At 45.7% G+C, this 19,548-nt stretch overlaps 1 protein-coding gene across 2 annotated transcripts in view; it reads left to right on the plus strand.

Moving 5' to 3' along the window:
• Window positions 1-3,383: 3,383 nt before the first annotated feature.
• Window positions 3,384-19,548, plus strand: part of RHOT2 (ras homolog family member T2) — a 28,281-nt gene continuing 12,116 nt past the window's right edge. Inside the window, exons 1-9 of one of the 2 annotated variants that reach the window (XM_033166866.1) lie at window positions 3,384-3,510; window positions 10,147-10,205; window positions 13,275-13,356; window positions 14,741-14,784; window positions 15,486-15,539; window positions 16,144-16,196; window positions 16,800-16,908; window positions 18,044-18,145; window positions 18,606-18,704. In XM_033166866.1, coding sequence (XP_033022757.1) covers window positions 3,474-3,510; window positions 10,147-10,205; window positions 13,275-13,356; window positions 14,741-14,784; window positions 15,486-15,539; window positions 16,144-16,196; window positions 16,800-16,908; window positions 18,044-18,145; window positions 18,606-18,704 — 639 coding nt within the window. In that variant the 5' untranslated portion in view covers window positions 3,384-3,473. Of the gene's footprint in view, window positions 3,511-10,146; window positions 10,206-13,274; window positions 13,357-14,740; window positions 14,785-15,485; window positions 15,540-16,143; window positions 16,197-16,799; window positions 16,909-18,043; window positions 18,146-18,605; window positions 18,705-19,548 lie in introns of those variants that run through there. The other variant, XM_033166867.1, reaches the window with a different exon arrangement.

The raw sequence follows: 19,548 nt of genomic DNA on the forward strand, positions 1-19,548 counted from the left end.
ATCATTGTCAGCCACGTATACCAGTAAGGAACCAGAAGGGCTGGCTGGCCTGCAAGAAACAAGTGCCGAAGCAGCAGGCCTACTCCCCAAAATTAGTGGCCTCCAGATATCAGTGTAACATGGGTGTTTACTTAGCCCCACAAGGGTTGGTGCAGCAAAGGGGGAGGGGGAGGTGTGTTTTAGATCACCTACATTGTTACAACTGACCATTCTGTTGGAGAGATGCTACATCTCACAGCTGAAGCAAAAGAACACAGAGGAGATTGGGTGTGATGCAGTATTTTGTCCATGGGTGCAAGCACACATACAGATTTGGATTGGACTGGATTGGCTCAGCCACACAAATTGGTCATAGAAGGATCCTGCGAGTGGAGGCTAAATCCTTGGAGACTTGCAGTTCACAAAATTGTCTAGGGATAAGTGGTGCAAGTGATCCTTTTTTTCTTTTCTTTTTACAATAGCGTCATTGTATTTTGCGCTTAATTTTTACTTTTTGTTGACATGTTGATGGGTTGCGTTTGTTTTGTGAATTGCATTGGGTGCTAAGTAAGAAGCTCAAAAGCTGTAGAGAGAAATTATTTTACACACACACACGCTGACAAGCAGCCGCTTGACTGTAGGCAACAAAAATGTCATTTTGATTACATTCCCAGGCTGTAATCCTTTGCATGCTGTCCTGTATGCCCCATTGAATCCCATGGGACTTATTTCCAAGAAAGCACACACAGTGACGTGCATTTTATGATTAATGCCGATGACACTCTAATTGTTTCACTTTTATTTTGTAAATTGCCTTAAATGCAAAGTTAGAAGGGTATACACCATAGATATAAATATTTTTCTGTGTTGTTGTTGTTTTATTTAAAAAATGTATATCTTGTTCTCACACCTATATCTTTGTCAGGAAAAGCAAGTGAAACAGAATTCAACAATGGTCACACAGATACTCGTGCATCTGCTTCGCTTCTAGGCATGCTGCAGGGTGGGGAACCAGTGGCCCTCCAGTTGTTGTTGGACTCCAGCTCCCACCAGCCCCAGCCAGAATGGCTGGTGCTTAGGAATGATGGGAGCTGAAGGAACACAGGTTCCACAATTTCTGGTGCTTTTATCAGAAAAGACACTTGTGTGGCAGTTGGGGTTTTTTTGTGACCTAAGTTGTTAGGTTTGGATCCCCAAAAGTCATATGCAGCAATCCTGAGTTTCTCTACATGATTTATTTTGACGTTTTGTTTGTTAAGACTCTTCAGGTGACATGTGGTTAGTTCCGGAAGGGCACACTTGGCAGAAAAATTCTCTCTTACATCAGTTCTTTGAGCTCCTGTGTAATTTCTTTTCAGAGGTTTTTGGACTCCTTCCCAACAGATTGTGCCCTTTTCATTTTCTCTATAACTATCAGCCCTATCAAAGTCTGTGTGTGAGTTCTGAAGTTTAAGCTGGGTTGTTTCTGGGTCCTTGTCCGTCCTAGGAAATAGTGTACAAATGGAATAGGATTGCAATTGTGTTGCAGATATATCAACCAGAAGAAATGGACATTGTTTCATCTGACATTGTTTCACCTGACATTGGAAATTTCCCAAGGAAATGCAAGAAGAGCGTACAGTTTGCAAATAACTACTGAAGCTAGCTCATTTCTGTTTTTAAAATAAATATATATATTTTTATATTTATTAATTTACAAAATTTGTGAGCTGTTTGTCTTATTTTTTTAAAAAAAATGCCTGTAACAACACACAGCTGTTAAAAATCTACATGGAGTTGGGATTTAAAATTTACAGCTTGTTATACCCTGAAAGAAAACTTCATGATAGTACCTTACACCAAGTAAATTAGCAAAAAAATATAAATCAGTGTCAGGTACTTGCTGGATGTGTCAAGAAATGCAGGGTACTTTTTATCATATGCGAAGGAATTCTGGGAGATGGTATATAATGAAATGGGGGGGGGGGAATGTTTAAGTGGACTTTTACAAAAAGACCAGAAAGCTCCCTGTTGGGTATATTAGGAACAGAAGTCCCCACAGACCAAAATAATTTATTTCTTTACACAATTTTGTTGTTGTTTAGTCGTTTAGTCGTGTCCGACTCTTCGTGACCCCATGGACCAGAGCACACCAAGCACTCCTGTCTTCCACTGCCTCCCGCAGTTTGATCAAACTCATGTTGGTAGCTTCGAGAACACTGTCCAACCACCTCGTCCTCTGTCGTCCCCTTTTCCTTCTTTCCCAACATCAGGGTCTTTTCCAGGGAGTCTTCTCTTCTCATGAGGTGGCCAAAGTACTTTACGCAATTACAGTAGCCCGAATGGCATGTGCTCAGAAATGGAAAGAGAGAATGACTTCAACAAAGGAGAAGTGGCAGATAAAATTAGTGGAGTATGTAGAACTGGCAAATTAACGGGAAGAGTGGAAAATCTTTGCAGAATATCTGAAGAATTATGTAAAGCAGAACAAAGTGTTAGCAGGATTAGTTTAAATTCAGTTTAAACTTTTAAAACTAGGGGGGGAAGGGGAAGTTTGAATAAAAGGGGAAATGAGAATATGCAGTTTTAATGGATAAACAAATGGAACCATGGGAGGAGGGTAAGAGAAGTCAATGATTGAATGTTAGGTGATATGCAATGATAGGTGAATTGTAATGAAAACTAAATAAAATCTGTAAAAAAAGGGTGGGAATAAAAATTATAAAATAAAAAGTACACATCTATTATATGATATAGGCCTAGTGGCTAACGTGATGACTTAGACAAGAAGACTTGTGTACAAATCCCTGTTCAGATGATCTGGGTCAGCCAGCCCCCCCCCCCCCAAACATACACACATTACACACATGAATGCCTGAGTTCCCTCCATCATCATTATATATTTTTTATTTATTTATACGGTCCCCCTCTTTTCTCTGACGGGGTTCAAAAAAACAAGAACTGCTAAAATCTGGCGACATGCCAAGGTAATGCCTGCCCCCTCATTCTGCAAACTTCTTTACGGTTTACCATAATGGTTTTCTATATATATATATATAGAAAACCATTAATGTTTACTAGAATGCTGAATCTCACAGCCTGTGCTTAGCTGATTGGCAGAATATATCACGTTATTCAAAAATCCAAGCACATTGAACACACAATATTACAACTGCCGCTCTCAAAACCCCAATTACCTGCGGGAATCGGGGCTGAATCCCAGCAGGCTCCGTGGCCACTAGGTGGCGCGACGCTCCCGTCCACCCGCAGCCTTCACACTGCAGTCCACTGCGCTCGTCAAGGGCAAGAAGCGCTGCACTTTGCCCGCCGCCCGAGAGGTGCCGCTGCTGTCACCGACGCCCTTCTATTCTGGCTGCTCTATGGACACAAATGAAGGAAGCCGGAAGCGGAAATGGGAGGAGGAGGAGGAGGCGGGCTGGGAAGCCGCTGCTGTCCTGTGGGTGGGGCGCTGTCAGGAGGCGGGGAGCGTCGTGGTGGCTCCTGAAGCGACGGCGATGAGGCGGGATGTGCGCATCCTCCTGCTGGGGGAGGGTAAGCACTGGGGAAGCCCCCCCTCCCTATGGGAGGTGCAGTGAAATGAGGGGTGGATTTAGGGGAGGGGGTCAGAGGTCATGGAGGGTGCAGGTGAGGGAGGGGTCAGGGGTCGGGAAGGGTGGAGTTGGGGAGAGTGTCAAAGGTCATGGGGTAGGCTTTGAGGGTTGCAATTGGGGGATATGGATGCATGAGATGGATTTATAATGCTGGAAGGCAGGTTTTCAGAATGGGGGCGAGCCTTTTAGCGGCTGTTTGACAGAAGCAGAGGTGAGGGAATGAAAGCTGGTAGACGAAACATGGGGGAAACACAATCCTAAGGGCCCCCCAGGGGCCCTTTGGTTTTGCTGAAACAGACTGACATTTTGGAAACAGCCCTAAGGGTTCAGCTTGAAGAAAAGGAGAATTATCACCACCACCATCATCATCATAAATAGGTTATTCTGATTACAAAATAATAACTAAGGGTTATCAATAGCATACTATTGAGTGCATCTTTATACGTCCGACATATTGGTCTCTGGCTTTTGAGAACTCAAGCCCAGGTGGGTTTGTTGTTAAGATGCTTTTGGGCTCTTGGGTAATATTTAATCTTTTGCCGAAATCTGTTGGCAATCGAGACTGTAGGCAGATTGGGAAATACCGGTACGTGGAAAGCAGCTTAAAATAAAGTCAACAGCACTATATTGTATTTTTGGATACATACACAGAATGCAAATATTTTAAATAGAATGTTTTAAGAGACCGCAAAGTGCAGAAATTAACAAGCTCAGCTGCAGTCCTTTCCCAATGACTGGGGGACAGAACAGTGAAATATTGGTAAAGATTTAACAGCAAGGACTTTCTTCTGGCCAGCTGTCCCTTGGGTGAATAGGAAGGGTAGCTTGCTTGCTTCTCATGAGAAGGAAAAATAAAACAAATACAAGAAAGGGATGTGTGGTTGATTCCCTAGCACGTACTCTGAAGGTCCATAGTGCAGCTACTCTGCTGAAGTTAAGCTTGTCTGGATCTGATCATTATCTGGAAAGGATTCATATCTATGCCACCTTGATTTCCATGAGGGGGTAAGGCATGACATGAATGTAATAAGTTAATTGATTGTTTTGTTGTGTTCCCGATTCATCAGTTAGTGCAGATATGAGGAACTTGTGGCCTTGCAGATGTTCTTGGGCTCCATTTTCCCTGGCTATTGGCCATGCTGGCTGGGGCTGCTGGGCGTTAGAGTCCAATGATGTCTGGAAAGCCACAGGTTCTCCACCCTTGGTCTAACCCAGTGTTTTTCAACCTTTTTTGGGCAAAGGCACACTTGTTTCATGAAAAAAATCATGAGGCACACCACCATTAGAAAATGTTAAAAAAATTAACTCTGTGCCTATATTGACTATATATAAAGTAATTCTCTTGAATAGGAATCAAATAAACACAAAGAAAGTATTTTATAATTACTTTTCAATTTTTCCCACGGCACACCAGGAACAGTGGTTGAAAAACACTGGTCTAACCTACTATGTTTGAATGATGGTGGACCCTTTAATACTGCAGTCTATTACTTGATGAGCATCATGTTCAAGTTGAGAGGCACTGTTACCAACTCAGTGACAGAGGACAGACTTTGCATCCACCCCTAGTTAAAAAGAGTGGGTGGTGGCTGTTGGGAACGAAAGGCTGCTCTCTGCCTGCCAGCTGATGGTGATCAGAGTTCCTAATCCTGGGCTAGATGGGCACACAGTCTGACCTGAAATAAGGCAAATTCCTAAGTTCCTATGACCATGTGTGAGTGACCTCAATATGTATGCCCAACTGCTGAGGTGGAATATAACTTGGTCTGAGAAGTAGAACTGAGCCTGCCTTTATTGCAAGCTGGTGAAGTCAACATGAGGGGCAGCCTTGTCTCTGGAGAGTCTCATGTGGCTGTAGACCATATAGGCAGCATCTTTCCACAAATTACAGCTGGGGAATATGTGGCCCTCCAGCTGTTATCGGGCCACAACTTCCGTCGCCTTTAACTATTGGCCATGTTGGCCAGAGCAGATGTGAGTGTGTGGTATTAGCAGTACAAACTCTGTTAACTCCACAGAACACCTGAAAGGCCACATGTTCCCCATCTCTTGCCTAAATGTAAAGAAAGCTCTTTGCAGTTCTAAAAGTGTGTGTGGCTGTCCACTGCATGTCAGTGTCCTCGTTTTGCTCCATCCTTCTTTGCTATTCTTCCCTTTGGGATTTTTTGGCAGTAGATTTTATTTTTTTGGAGAGAATAGCCCTCAGGCATTGGAACAGAGTCACTCTGCCAAGGGGCCTCAGTTTCTTCCTTGCATCCAGCCATCCCCAAATGCCCCTTCCCCCCCTCCCATCATTGTGGGCTTTGTTATTGCCTTAAGGAAGTCCCTTGCCCAAAGTATTTATGTAATCAGAAAAAGGGGATGGCAGAAGCAAAGGGTTAGATTCATTTTTTCTAAATTTAATGGGAGAACTGGTCTCTTTCGCACTCTCAATTTTTGTATGCAGTAGGATGTTTTAACCTGGATAATGTAGAGCTCAGAATTTGGGTTGAATTTGCTAGAGTCCAAGCGTTCTTACACAGAAACTATTTGATGTATTCTGGTGGTATTGGTTTTCCTGCAGCCCACAAATTAAAGCATTAGAAGAGTCTTTACAGATCAGATCAAATTCCACTAAGTCCAGCATTTTGTTTCAGGATGCCATCTAGCAGCCTACAAAAGCTCCCAGGAAGAGGGCATGATGGTACTGATGCCCACTTTCTTATCCTTTCTCAGTCGGGTTAAGACATGTTTATTCTCTCAGCCATTTGTAAGAGATTGCCCTTTAAAGCACCCTCCTTGTTTGTTTGTTTGTGTCTCTTTCTGGTGCCCCCTTTCCATTTCCCTCCTCCTTGCCACCCCCATGAAATTAGGCCAAAAGCCATAACTTGCCCATCCCTAGTTTAAACATTGAAGTTGCATGTGAAGGACGGATGCCCTCTATTCTTCTTCTTTTAACAAAGACAATTTTGCATCACTATCTCTGTCCCAATTCCCCTCCCCCCATTTTTATTTATTTTATTTTATTTATCCCACCTTTTCTCCAAGGAGCTCAAGGTGGGGTACACACTTCTCCACCTCTGCATTTTATCCTCATAACAACCCTGTGAGGTAGGTTTGCTTGAAAGGTAGTGACTGGCTCAAGGTGGGGTTCAGGGCTCGGTGGGGATTTGAACCCTGGTCTCCCAAGTCATAGTTGGGCACTCTAACCACTATGCCACACTGACTTGCAAGTTTTACAGAGGGATGACAAGAATGGGATATAAAACAAACAGGCAAGGTGAGTGAGCGGGTGGTCACTGAACAACCCCAGGCACGCCTGGAGGATGTGGACCACTTGGATCCCTTCCAATTGGGATTCAGGCCTCATCATGGGACTGAAACTGCCTTGGTCGCACTGGTCAGTGATCTCCGGCGGGACAGGGACTGAGGTGAAAGCTGTTTCCTGGTCCTGTTGGATCTCTCCGTGGCCTTTGACACCATTGACCATGACATCCTTCTGGACTGTCTAGAGGAGTTGGGAGCACTGTTTATACAGTGGTTCCACTCCTTCCTCCTGGGTCGTGTCCAGAAAGTGGTGTTGGGGGATGAGTGTTCCGACCCCTGGGCTCTCACTTGTGGGGTGCCTCAGGGCTCCGTCCTCTCCCCCATGCTTTTTAACATCAATATGAAACTGCTGGGAGAAATCAGGGGGGTTGGGCTGGGCATTCTCCAGTATGCGGATGACCCAGAAACTACAACTAATGCAGAATGTGGCAGCGAGACTGGTGACTGGGAGTGGCCGCCAAGACCATGTGACCAAAGGATCTTCACTAGCTCCCAGTACGTTTCTGAGCACAATTCAAAGTGTTAGTGGTGACCTTTAAAGCCCTAAATGGCCTCAGCCCAATATACCTGAAGGAGCGTCTCCACCCCCATCGCTCAGCCCTTACACTGAGGTCCAGCTCCGAGGTCTTTCTGGCGGTTCCCTCACTGCGAGAAGTGAGGTTACAGGGAACCAGGCAGAGGGCCTTCTAACCTCCCTTCAGTTTTCAAGGAAATAAACAACTTTCTGACTTTTAGAAGACATCTGAAGGCAGCCCTGCTTAGGGAAGTTTTTAATGTTTGGTGTTTTAGTATGTTCTGATATATGCTGTGAGCAGCCCAGAGTGGCTGGGGAAACCTATCCAGATATGCGGGGTATATATAATAAAACCATTATTATTATTTGTAGGTTGGTCACCCCGTGTTGTAAGGTGCAAAGGAGAAGGAGGAACTCCAGTCAAGATCTATGGATCTTGCTCACCGTCTCCCTTCTCAAGTTAACTGTGTCTTGGAAAACAGCATTAGGAGCTGCCATGGTCTCTCTGAGAGCATACAGCTAAAACAAACTGAATTTTTCCTATTTGTGCGGGCTGCAAACAACATTTTCAAATATTAATAACTTTAAAAAGCTTCCTCTTTGCTGAGAGTAGTTACTATTCCAAATCATGGCTCGGGGCACTGTGTATAATTAATTATCTGAGTTTTTTTCTGAAATATATGTGTGTGTATAGGAGGCAATATATTGGGGGCTTTGTGGATTTAAACCTGAAATAGCAGATTCACTAACAGATAACTGTCTATGCTTTGGGGATGAAGGATTGGGAGGTAACCCTAACCCCCTGCACCCCAGTGCCTTTTCTCATATCCTGTTGGTGCTGTTCCTTGACTCTTAACTGGACTCTTGGGATTTCTTGTCTGCTTTAATCTTCAACTAGTGGCTTATGCATACTCCTGGCTTGTAAATGAGTCCACAAAAGTTACTAGCCAGCTTACCCAGGCCTTGGATCTATGTTAGTAATTTTTTTAAAAAAATGATAATTTCCTATTCCTAGGTGATGGTTTTATTCTTTAACTTTCCCTGGCTTTTACCCTCTCACCAGCTGGCATGACGTTTTCCTCCTTTCCCTCTATCTCCCTTTCCCTTCTATTGCATGTCTTATTTTTTCTAAGGGTGAGCCTGCAAGCAGGAACTAGCGTTTTTCTATTTCTGCTCAGCGTCTGCTGCAAACAAGTGTCTTTGGGGAAGGGTTGTCACTCAGGGGCCAAGGATCTGCTTTGCACAGAGGAGGTCCCAGGTTCAATCCACAGGTTAGGGCTGGGAATGTCTCCTGCCTGAAACCCCAAAGAGCTGCTGCCAGTCAATTTAGAAAGTACTGAACTAAATGGACAAATCACTGCCAGGCGATTTCTGGTGATCCTCTTATTTGAGCCACTGTGGTGTTGTGATTAGAGTGTTAGACAAGGACCTGGGAGACCGGGGTTCAAATCTCTGCTCAACTGTGAAGCTTACCTGGTGACTTTGGGCCAGTCACAGCCCCTCGGCCCAATTTACCTCACAGGGTTGTTGTGGAGATACAGGGGGAGATAAGGGAATGTAGCTTCTTGGAGGAAAGGTGGGAGATAAATGTGATAAATGACAAGCAATGTTGAGGAACTGATGGCACATGGCTGTCCTGTTATTGGGTGGGGGAGGGGCAGATGGGATGGGACAGGACTCTGAGGCCATTTTGGCCAAGCCATGCCCCTCTATTCTACACCTTATATGAGTCAGGTGCAGGACAGGTAAGGAACTGACTCATCTGAAATCATATTTGCAGAGGCACCAACCATGAGCTCTTGCAAAGCATGTGCATGGAGCTTCTTGAGATAAAACAATCAGCCCTAGTCTTGTTGTGCAAAGCGTGGGTGGGAGGGGTTGTCACCTGGTGTCACTATGACACCAGAGACATCACAAATACACTTCTCTGTGAAAGAGAGAACACACACTCAAGTTTGCACCATTAAAATAAACAAATCCTTCCTTGTGTCATTTGCATGTCTGCCTTTTCTCCAGTGAGAGCAAGTGTGACATATGAAAGGGGCTGCTCCATGTTTATCCTCTCAACATCCCTGTGATAGTGTTGAACAATATCTGGAGGGCCACAGGTTCTCCATCTCTGGCCTACATGCCACTCTGTCATTTGAGCTCTGCTGTCTCTAACCATGGACCCGCCATGTCTCTGTCATACAGAAGTCGGTTTCCTTGATTCAGCTCAGGAAATGTTTGTGCCAGAAGTAGTAGCTGCAAATATGCACCCAACCCCCACTGAAATGGTCAGATTTGTCTTTTGATATGAATGGGGATGCCATCACCCACCCAGTTCCCCTAGTCATTGTATGTGACAGAACAGAAACTGGGGGCGGTGCGTTCTATCTGTTGGATACCTGTGTCTCAGATGACCTGCAAAGCTGTTAAGCTTTTTGAAGTGATGCACATCTGTCCCCAACAAAAGCATCCGCATTGCAGAGATCCAGTGTGCTGTAGTGGATAGATGGTTGGATTTGGGCCAGAGACTCCTGAGTTCAAATTCCTACAAAGCCGGAAAGATCACTGGATGGCCTTCTGCAAAGGTGCATGCTCTCTCTCTCTCTCTTAACATGCACAGCTGTTGAGAAGATAACATGGAATAACCATCATGTTACTCGCTACTACATTCCTCCAAATATCCTTGACTTGGTAAAAGTTCCTGTAATGATCTTCTTGTTTCTTCTTCTCTCCACCCCACCTCTCTCCCTCCTTCCTTCCCTCTCATAGCCCAGGTGGGGAAGACCTCCTTGATCATGGCCCTGGTAGGCGAGGAGTTCCCTGAAGAGGTGAGTGGAAGATGGTTCTCTTTCCTGTTGGCGTGTAAAAAATCATAGAATCATCATAGACCTGCAGCCAAGAGATTTGGCTGATAATATCAGCTCAGGATGTGAATGTACACTATTGCCTGCCTGCTCTGTAGCTGCCTTGGTGCTCTCTTCCTTTGCTCAAAGTCCACAAAACTCCCTTGCCAGACCACTCCCTGCCTGCCTATCAGCCAGCCAAGTGGCACCCAAGTGGCATTCTGTCCTTGGAGATATCAGAAGTTCCCGCCCACGGCCCCTTTTCTTTCTTGGACTTTTCTCCTGCCTTCTACCCCAATCCAACTCCTTTTTAATTCTGGTCTTCTCCTTCTCCTACAGCAGATGGGGAACCTGTGGCCCTCTAGCTGCTGTGACCTGCAACTCCCATCATCCCTGACCACTGGCCATGCTGCCTGGGGCCTGTGGGAGGTGGAGTCCCCAAACCTGCAAGGGGCCACAGGTTCCCCACCCCAGGTCCGACGGGTTTTCACTTTGAAGTCCCGCTACCTGCACTGCCTTCTTCCCTTCTGTTTCTAAGCCAGGAATCCACAGATTTGGTTAAGTCCATGAGGACATAAAAATAACCCTTCTGTATCAGACCTAAGGCTCTATCTAGTCCAGCTTCCTGTTCTCATAGTGTCCAACCAGATGCGCCAATGCGAAGCAGGACCTGAGCACAACAGCGCTCTCACCACTTGTGATTCCCAGCAGCTGGTGTTTAGAAGCATACTGCCTTCCACAGTGAAGGGAGAACCATTGGCAAGTAGCCATTGAGAGCCTCATTCTCCATGAATTTGCCTAATCCTCCTTTAAATCCATTCAAGTTTTTTTGCCATCTTGACACCTCGGGGTTCCCGTGAGGACCACTCCTCCTTCTTGCTTTGGCAGATGCAAAGTGGGATGCAAAGGAATGAGCCTGTGCCCTCCTTGCAAGCTTGGAGTTTGGGGAGGTTCCACCTTTGCACTTGTGCTGCAAATCCCTCTGGAGCTCTGTGTGATGTCAGCGATGAGAGAGACACACACTTGGCAAGGACCCGTTTGGGCTACTTACTAAGGCCTGTGATGGGTCCTCTTCCCACATCGGCCATTCCTTATGCAATCGTTTATGCAACTGATCCTGCCATGGTTCCTTGTGAAGTTTTTCTCCCATGCAAACAACAAAAGCAAAACAGCACTTTGATTCCTCCATAAAAGCTGCATGGTTTCACACCTTTTGCTCTGAGCAGTTTTAATTGTTAACGTCTTTCATGGCGCTGGAGCAGCTGAGTCAGTGGCTATGAGTAGCTTGCAAGAAATGGCAAGCTATGCTCTGGTGTGTACATGAGAGTTGGAAGGAATCATTCTTTTCCCAGACTCCACTTTTCTTCAAGCCAGAGCCATCTTCGGTAGCCCAGTAACAGAGCACCTGGTTTGCATGCAGGAGGTTCCAGGTTCAATCCCTGGAATCTCCAAGTGGGACTGGGAATGCCCCACATCCCTGATCCTGGAGATCCACTGCAAATTAATGGGGACAGTACTGAACTCGAAGGACCAATGGCCTGACTCTGTATAAGGCAGCTTCTTAAGTTACTAAGCACAGAATCTGGGGGGAAGGGCCATAACTCCATGGTGGAACCTCCACTTTGCTTGTAGAAGGTCCCATGTTCAATCCCCAGCAGCTCCAGATAGGACTGGGAATGTCCTGCATCTCAAATCCTGGAGAGCCACTGCCAGTCAGTGTAAACAGTACTGAACAAGATGGGTCAATGGTCTACGGCAGTTTCCTACATCACTAACACAGGCTTGTAAATTAGCCTGCTAAGGAGGAGGAAGCTGGCAGGCAATGCCTCTCCCTGGATTGGTTGTAAGGATAAAGGCAGGTCCCATGGGGGCTTGCTGAGAGCAGACTGAGGCTGGTTCTTATGCTCTGTTTTTATTATTATTATTATCATTTATCCATTGATTTGATTTGATGCCTGCCCTTCCTCATAAGGTCTCAGGGCAGGTTACAACAATGTGAAAATTCAATATGAAAAAAAAAACTGCTTCAGCTGCTGGTTTCTTCTGTCCTTTCCAGCATCTGGCCAGGACAGTTCCTCTGGAGCGGTTACTGCTGCGGACGTCTATGCAATGCCCCCAGCATTGCCCATCTGTTCGAAAGCTCTCAAGAACAGCCACCCTCCCGGCCATTTGCCTCATGTTCTGGGAAGGACTGTCTTAATTAACTGCAGTGGCCGCACTTCCCCTCTGCCTGCCAGCCTCTGATCTGCAGCAGGCAGATGGCATTGGTGCCTGCCCCCATGTTGACCCCTCTGACCCTTGTGCCACCGGTGCAGTAAGTCTCCTAATCAGGCGCTGGGATCATTCTAAATACCATTCCCACATTCCTGCTCCAGCCCCAGGCAAGCTGCTTAACGCCACCCCAACCCCAATCCCCAGGACGCTGTCAGGTCAGTGGATCAGGTCACTGCTTGCTGAGACTTAAGGGGCTGCAGGAGTGCTTGAAAGGGGATTTGCAGGGAAGCAGTTCAGTGCCATTTCTCAGGAGGGGTGAGTGGGCTGTGCCTATTCCATACTTCTGCTTTCACACTATGCAGGCCTGAAATTTGTAGTTCTAAAATTCTGTTTTCATCTAATCCACAAGGGAGCTTCTCTCTCTAAATTCTGGGTATCTGGGGCACTGTCATCCTCTGTGCCCCCCCTCCCAATTGGCAGTGGAAACACATGTTCTTCATTATTTCCCAGCACAATGAGACTGTGCCCTGCTTACAACTGCAAGATAGACCTGTTAATATTAACAGCGTAACATTGGAAGAACTTGGCTGCTGGATCAGGCCAAAGGCCCCTCTAGTCCTCCAGCAATCTGTTCTCACAGTGGCCAGCGAGATGCCCCAGTGGGAAGCCTGCAGGCAAGACCTGAGAGCAACTGCACTCTCCCCTCTTGAGAGCCTCAGCAACTGGTGTTCAGAGACATACTGTGCCCGACATTAGAAGCTGTATGTGGCCAAATCCACGAAGGATAAGGCTGTCTTGGGCACAATGTGGAAATGATCATCTCCCTTTCCCCCCTCCCAGGTGCCGTCTCGTGCGGAAGAGATCACAATTCCGGCGGATGTCACGCCTGAGAAAGTCCCCACCCACATTGTGGACTACTCAGGTAGGCACCCACCCCCCAATGGATTTAAAAGGGCTCATCCGGGAGGAATGGCAGCATACGAACTGAATATGTAATAATAAAACAATAGATAAAAGCCACATAAGGCAATCCAAGCTAGCGGCTGTCACCATGTCTTATGGTAGCGAATTCTGTTTATAAAACTCTGCCTGACACAGAGAAAGCAGATAGGGTGGTGTTAGGGTGATGTTTTCCTCCCTTTCTGATAGCACTAGGACTTGGGGGTTTGGAGCATCAGTGAAGTTGAATGTGGGAAGATTCAGAACAGGCAAAATAAAGTACTTTCACACCCACATATAGTTGAACTTTGAGACCCCTGGTGGGGCACTTCTGCTGGTTCCCCACGCTCTGGAAGTTCGGTTGGTCTTCACAAGGGATTGTGCCTCTAGTGTGGCAGGTCCTGCACCATGGAACTCCCAGGCTTACATGATTTCTTCCCTCTTTAACCAACTAGTATCTATTGCTATGTTTTATGTCTTTAATTTTGTTTTATAGATATTTATTTATAGATTTATTGTATCTATGTTGAAAGCTGCCTTGATATATGTTATGGCAGTGCAGATCATAAATAATCAAATGGCTAAATAAATAAATAAGCCAAAGAAGCAGAAGTCCCAACAAAGGAAGAATGGATACAAAAACTTAAGGAATAAGCAGAAATGGCGAAACTTACCGGAAGAATAAGAAATCAAGATAACAAACTTTTTTTTAATAAAAGAATGGAAATGGTTTATTGAGTATTTACAGATAAACTGTAAACAGATGAGAACATTGGCGAGATTATTGGAATTACCTGCAGTTTTATAAGAGTATATATTTAAAGCAGATGAATAAATGAGCAAATTAAGTTAATTTGGATGTGCAGAAGATATTAAAAGTAAATATAAGGAACCGCAGAAAGAGGGGGAAGGAAGTCAAGTTTTGAAATGTTAAAATGATTGTAAAATTGGTGAAATGTATAAACCTGAAAAGCATAAATAAAATTTAAAAATAAATAAATTAGCAAGCAAGCTAGTGATGGCCACCAATTTGGATGACTTTGTATGGGGATTAGACAGATTCATAGAGGACAAGGCTATGAGTTGCTACTAGCCACAGTGGCTAGGTTCTCCCTCCACTGCTGGAGGCAGCAAGTCTCTGGATACGAGTTGCTGGGAATCACAAGTGGAGAGAGTTCTTGCTGCTGTGCTCAAGTCATACTTGAGCATCTGGTTGTCCACAGGATGCTGGTGTCTGGATGGGCCACTGGCCTGATCTAACAAGGGTCTTCTTACATTCTTCACATTCCGGCCACATCCCTGAGTGTCTTTTTGGGGCACAGTAAAGATCCCTGACAGCAATGTACAGTCTTTCCTTTGCCTTTCAGAATCGGAGCAGACGGACGAGGAGCTCCAAGAGGAGATTGCCAAGGTGAGCAAGGAAAAATTTGGGTGCCGGGGAGGCTTGTTGTAGCAGCTCCACCAGCCTCTACCCTCCAGCCTGTGCTCTGAATTTTGCTCTTCAGGCTCATCTTGAGCCCACCACTTTCCCTGTTAACTCTGCAAGAATCCCAAATAGTCAAATTTGGAGATTAGCGTCATCAGTTTTGTTAACCGTTTGCCTAACCCTTTGGTTGCTTGTAAACTGCTTTATGCCATCTCCTTCCTCTCCTGACCCCCCAGCAATGGTGTGTGTGTGTACGTACGTACATACATACATACATACACACTGGGAGCTTAGAACTGCCATGCCAAATCCCATCCGAATCCCCCTACATTGGGGGATTACCGGTAAGCGATAAGCTCGCTTCCACAAAGGGCAAGTGATCCTGCCATCTGCTTTTTCCTAAAAGCCATTTGCGTTGGCACTGTCTGAGCTGAGCTGGTGGTCGGATTTGAGCAGAGCATGGGGAGCCCAGCAGGCAGATGCCCTCCTTGAGCAGGGAGGGTCAGATGTTGGGACTTTTGTTACTGAAAGGTGAGGGCTTTTCTGACCCTCTTGATGGTTTTGAGATGCCACCTGTGAGTTGGCAGCCTGGCATATTGGTTCATACAATGGGCAGAATCAAGCAGTAAAAAAAACAAACAACCTGGACTTGAGCTACCCTGTTTTACCTTTTTGCTCCTTTGCAGGCGAATGTGGTCTGCATGGTGTACGATGTCACGGAGGAATCCACCATTGACAAGGTAAAGGCAGGGATTCCCTGCCCCTCTTTCACAAGGGCCTGGCAAAGGTGCAGCTGTGCTTCTGCCTGACGCTCTGCTGCTTATCACCGTTGCACACAGCAAGACATGATGAACTTCGATCCATTCACATATTATGGGGTTATCAGTGGCTACTAGTCATAAGGGCTCTGTATGCTGCTTACAGAATAGGAGGCTGTATGCCTCTCAATACCAGCTAACTAGGGGTTGCAGTTGGGAGACAGCTGTGGCCTTCATTTTGCCTGTGAGCTTCCCAGAGGCAGGAAATTGGATGCTGGGCCAGGAAGGCCTTTGCTCTGCTCCAACAAGGCCATTCTTACATTCTTGACTGGCATTGACTCTGTTGGGCATCTGCTTGAGGTGCATCTACTCTCTTACCATGCTCACAGTGGCCTGAATCGCTTGGGTTGATTGACAGGGTCAGGGCTGGCATTTTTTAATGGGCCAAACTATGTAGCATTTAGGTGCCTGCGAACCTGTTGATCCCATGCGACCCTGCCATGCCCAAGACTCTTTCTGTGGCTGCCATTGCTGTTAGTTTCCCACTCCACTTACTTGCTTTTTCCTTCTGTTTCCCCCCACCTAGATTCGAACAAAATGGATCCCAATGGTGAATGGTGGAGCTGAAAAATGTTCCAGGTAGTGTATCACCCAACAAGATGGGATGCTACATTTTGCCCATGTCTGGGTCCCCTGTTTGTAAAGCAGGGCTGGGGGACATTTGGCCCATCAGATATTGCTGAACTACAACTCCTATCAGCCTCAGCCAACATAGCCAACGGCTCTGGATGATGGGAGTTGCAGACTAGCAACATATGGAGGGCCAGAGGTTCCCCACACCTGTTTTAAAGGCTTCAGTTACTCAATGCTGGAAGCAGGCTAAGGTCTCATTCCTGGAAGCCGAAAATGTGGTGGGCAAACTGTTCCTAGATTGTGCAACATTTCAGAGAGGAATTCACAGAAAGGAAGAAGAGGCAGATCCTGGACCAGGTGTGAAAGACCCAAATTTTGGGTCCTGCTAACACTGAGTAGACCTGGCTTCTTTGCATCTTCCCCAAGGTTTGGGGCCCCCAAGCAAATGAAGAAATGCAGATCTCCATTTACTTCCCCCCTCCCCTCCATTTGTTGAATTTGCCTTGACACGCAGACTGCTCCAAACTCTTCAGCCAGTGCTTGTGTGCCCATTCTCGTTTCTGACGCCTTTTCTCTCTCCTCACCTGCCGCTTTCTCCCTCTTTTCTAGGATCCCCATCATCCTTGTAGGAAACAAGTCCGACTTGCAGACTGGGAGCTCCATGGAAACCATCTTGCCCATCATGAACCAGTTCTCGGAAATTGAGACCTGCGTGGAGGTGGGGATCTGCTTGGGTGTATGAGGTGGAGCAGGGGGAGGTTCCTCTGATTGGCAGCCTCAGTGGTTGTCTCACATCATGCTTTTTCTTTCCCAGCAACTTCTTCCTCCTGTGCCACCCTGGGCAAAGTTTACCATTTGAGCTGGACAGTTGTGTATATAAGGCTCACAACTATGGCCAGAATCTGTCTAGTTCACATGTTAACGTTGCCCATTCATGTGCATACCTTGGGAGATGACTGGAGTTTCTCACATGGCTGAGAAACTTATGACACCAGTCAAGCCAGCCCTTTTAACTGATCTGATGGTAGAAGGCAGGCCGAATGCAGCCAGTGGATAGAGAGGACATCCTCACCCTTGCCATGGTCACCAACAAAACTGATTGGCAGAATTGTTACTATTTTATTTATTTATTTATTCATTGAATTTGTATGCCCCGCTTCCTCTTAAAATCCAGTAGACACAGGCTGAGCCCAAGAGACTCAGGACAGATTTAAAAATAAAATAAAAATCCTGTACAAACTTAAGAAGAACTTGCTGGATTAGGCCAATGGCCCATCTAGACCAGCTTCCTGTTCTCACAATGGCCAAGCAAATGCTTGTGGGAAGGCTGCAAGCTGGATCAGAGCACAACAACCCTCAACCTACTTGTGATTCCCAGCTTAGTCTCTCTGACAGTAGAAGCATTGTGGGTAGAGGCCATTGATAGCCTTATCCTTATGAATTTGTCCAGTCTTTTAAAGCTATCCAAGACGTTGCAGATCTGTCAAGATCTTTGTTTAAAATGTCATGTATCCATATATTTATATTGCCCGTGGTGGTCATTTAAACTACTTGAAGGACTAATGGTCTCTCGCTCCCCCACTGCCACCCCAAAGCATTCTGGGAATGGTAGTACTCTGATATATGTGACCATAATTGAAAGGGAATGCACAGACAGTGGTCTTTCCTCTGCTGAGTTACCCTGTTTATAACATCTTCTTCTAGTTCTGGGCTTCTTCCTCCATGGCCTGCCTGAAAAACAGATTTTGAAGCATTTCTTTACAGCATGTGCTGTTTGTGTTGGTTCAGCATTCCTTTCTGCCTCTCTCATATTGCCTCTCTCTCCCCCCCCCCTCCCCTCTTTGCGCTCCAAGTGTTCTGCAAAGAACCTGAAGAACATCTCTGAGCTGTTCTATTACGCCCAGAAGGCTGTTCTGCACCCAACAGCCCCTCTCTACGACCCAGAGGAGAAGCAGGTAGGATACATCGTCTCAGAGCCGCAAATAGCCCACTAATAGCCGCAGAGGTGACCCCAGCTGTCTTCCAAGGTTCTTTAGATTGGAGAGTTCCATCACTTCCAGGCAAATCCTACAGTGCCAGCTCAAGTTGCCTTGCAGCTGCACCTCTGAACCAGTTTGGCTCAGGAACCTGTGGCCCTCCAGATGTTGCGGGACTACAACTCCCATCATCCCTCACCACTGGCCTTGCTGGCTGGGGCTGTAGTCCAGTGACATCTGGACAGATGTGCATTCTCCACCCCTGATTTAATACTACATTGAACAGCCCTCTCTGTTGTTCCTAGATTGCCTGGACAATGGCTTTGATTTCGTCGTCCTTTCTGCATGTAATCAGGGCATTCTGTGCAATGAAGAGGAGTGCAGAACGAGTGCTTCCTATGGCCTGCTTTTATAAATCATGTTCTTTTTCTACCACCAGCTGAGGCCAGCATGCGCACGGGCCCTCACTCGGATCTTCAATATGTCTGACCAGGATAACAACCAGATCCTAAGCGATGAGGAGCTGAACTATTTCCAGGTATGTTCCCATGTAACAAAACAATGCAGAACATACTTTTGGGTTACTCCATTCAGCTTCTGGTAAATCTCGGCTTTCCTCTTTTGCTTTTGCTACCAGTTGCTGGAAACCACAGGAGAGCAGAGTTCTCTTGTGCTGAAGTCCTGCTTGCATCTGAATGGCCACTGTGAGAACAGGATGCTGGTTTATGTAGACCATTAACATCATTCAAACTTAAATTCAGCAATAGTTATACAATTGTGGGATTCCCTGAACCCCCGGACTTCCCTCCTCCCCCTTCTGGTTTTCCACAGATACATTTTTTAAAATTTTAACTGCATCTAATTACATATATCCAACTTCAATTAAATCCTTATTTAATCCTTTACATTGTAAATCTTTACATTGTTCCTTCATGTACTCTATATATACTATTCTTTTTTAAATTTACTGCCATCTTGGTCTCTGATTTTCACCATTTCAGCATAGTCCATCATTTTCACTATCCACTCTTCCTTGGTTGGTGTTTCCTCTTCCTTCCATCTCTGCGCAAAAAGCATTCTTGCAGCTGCCGTTGCATACATAAACAGTCTTTTTAAGTCCTTTGGTATTTCTTCTCCTGTGATGCCTATTAAGAAAGCTTCCATTTTTTTTTTTTTTTACAAAAGTTATCTTAAACATTTTTTTCAGTTCATTATATATCATTTCCCAGAATGCTCTAGCCTTCTTGCACATCCACCACACATGGTAGAATGTGCCTTCATTCTCTTTACACTTCCAACATACTTTGCTAGTGTTTTTGTACATTTTCGCTAATCATGTGGAAGTCAAATACCATCGGTACATCATTTTCATATAATTTTCT

The sequence above is a fragment of the Lacerta agilis genome, chromosome 13 (genome assembly GCF_009819535.1).
Source record: "Lacerta agilis isolate rLacAgi1 chromosome 13, rLacAgi1.pri, whole genome shotgun sequence".
NCBI classification, from domain to species: domain Eukaryota; kingdom Metazoa; phylum Chordata; class Lepidosauria; order Squamata; family Lacertidae; genus Lacerta; species Lacerta agilis.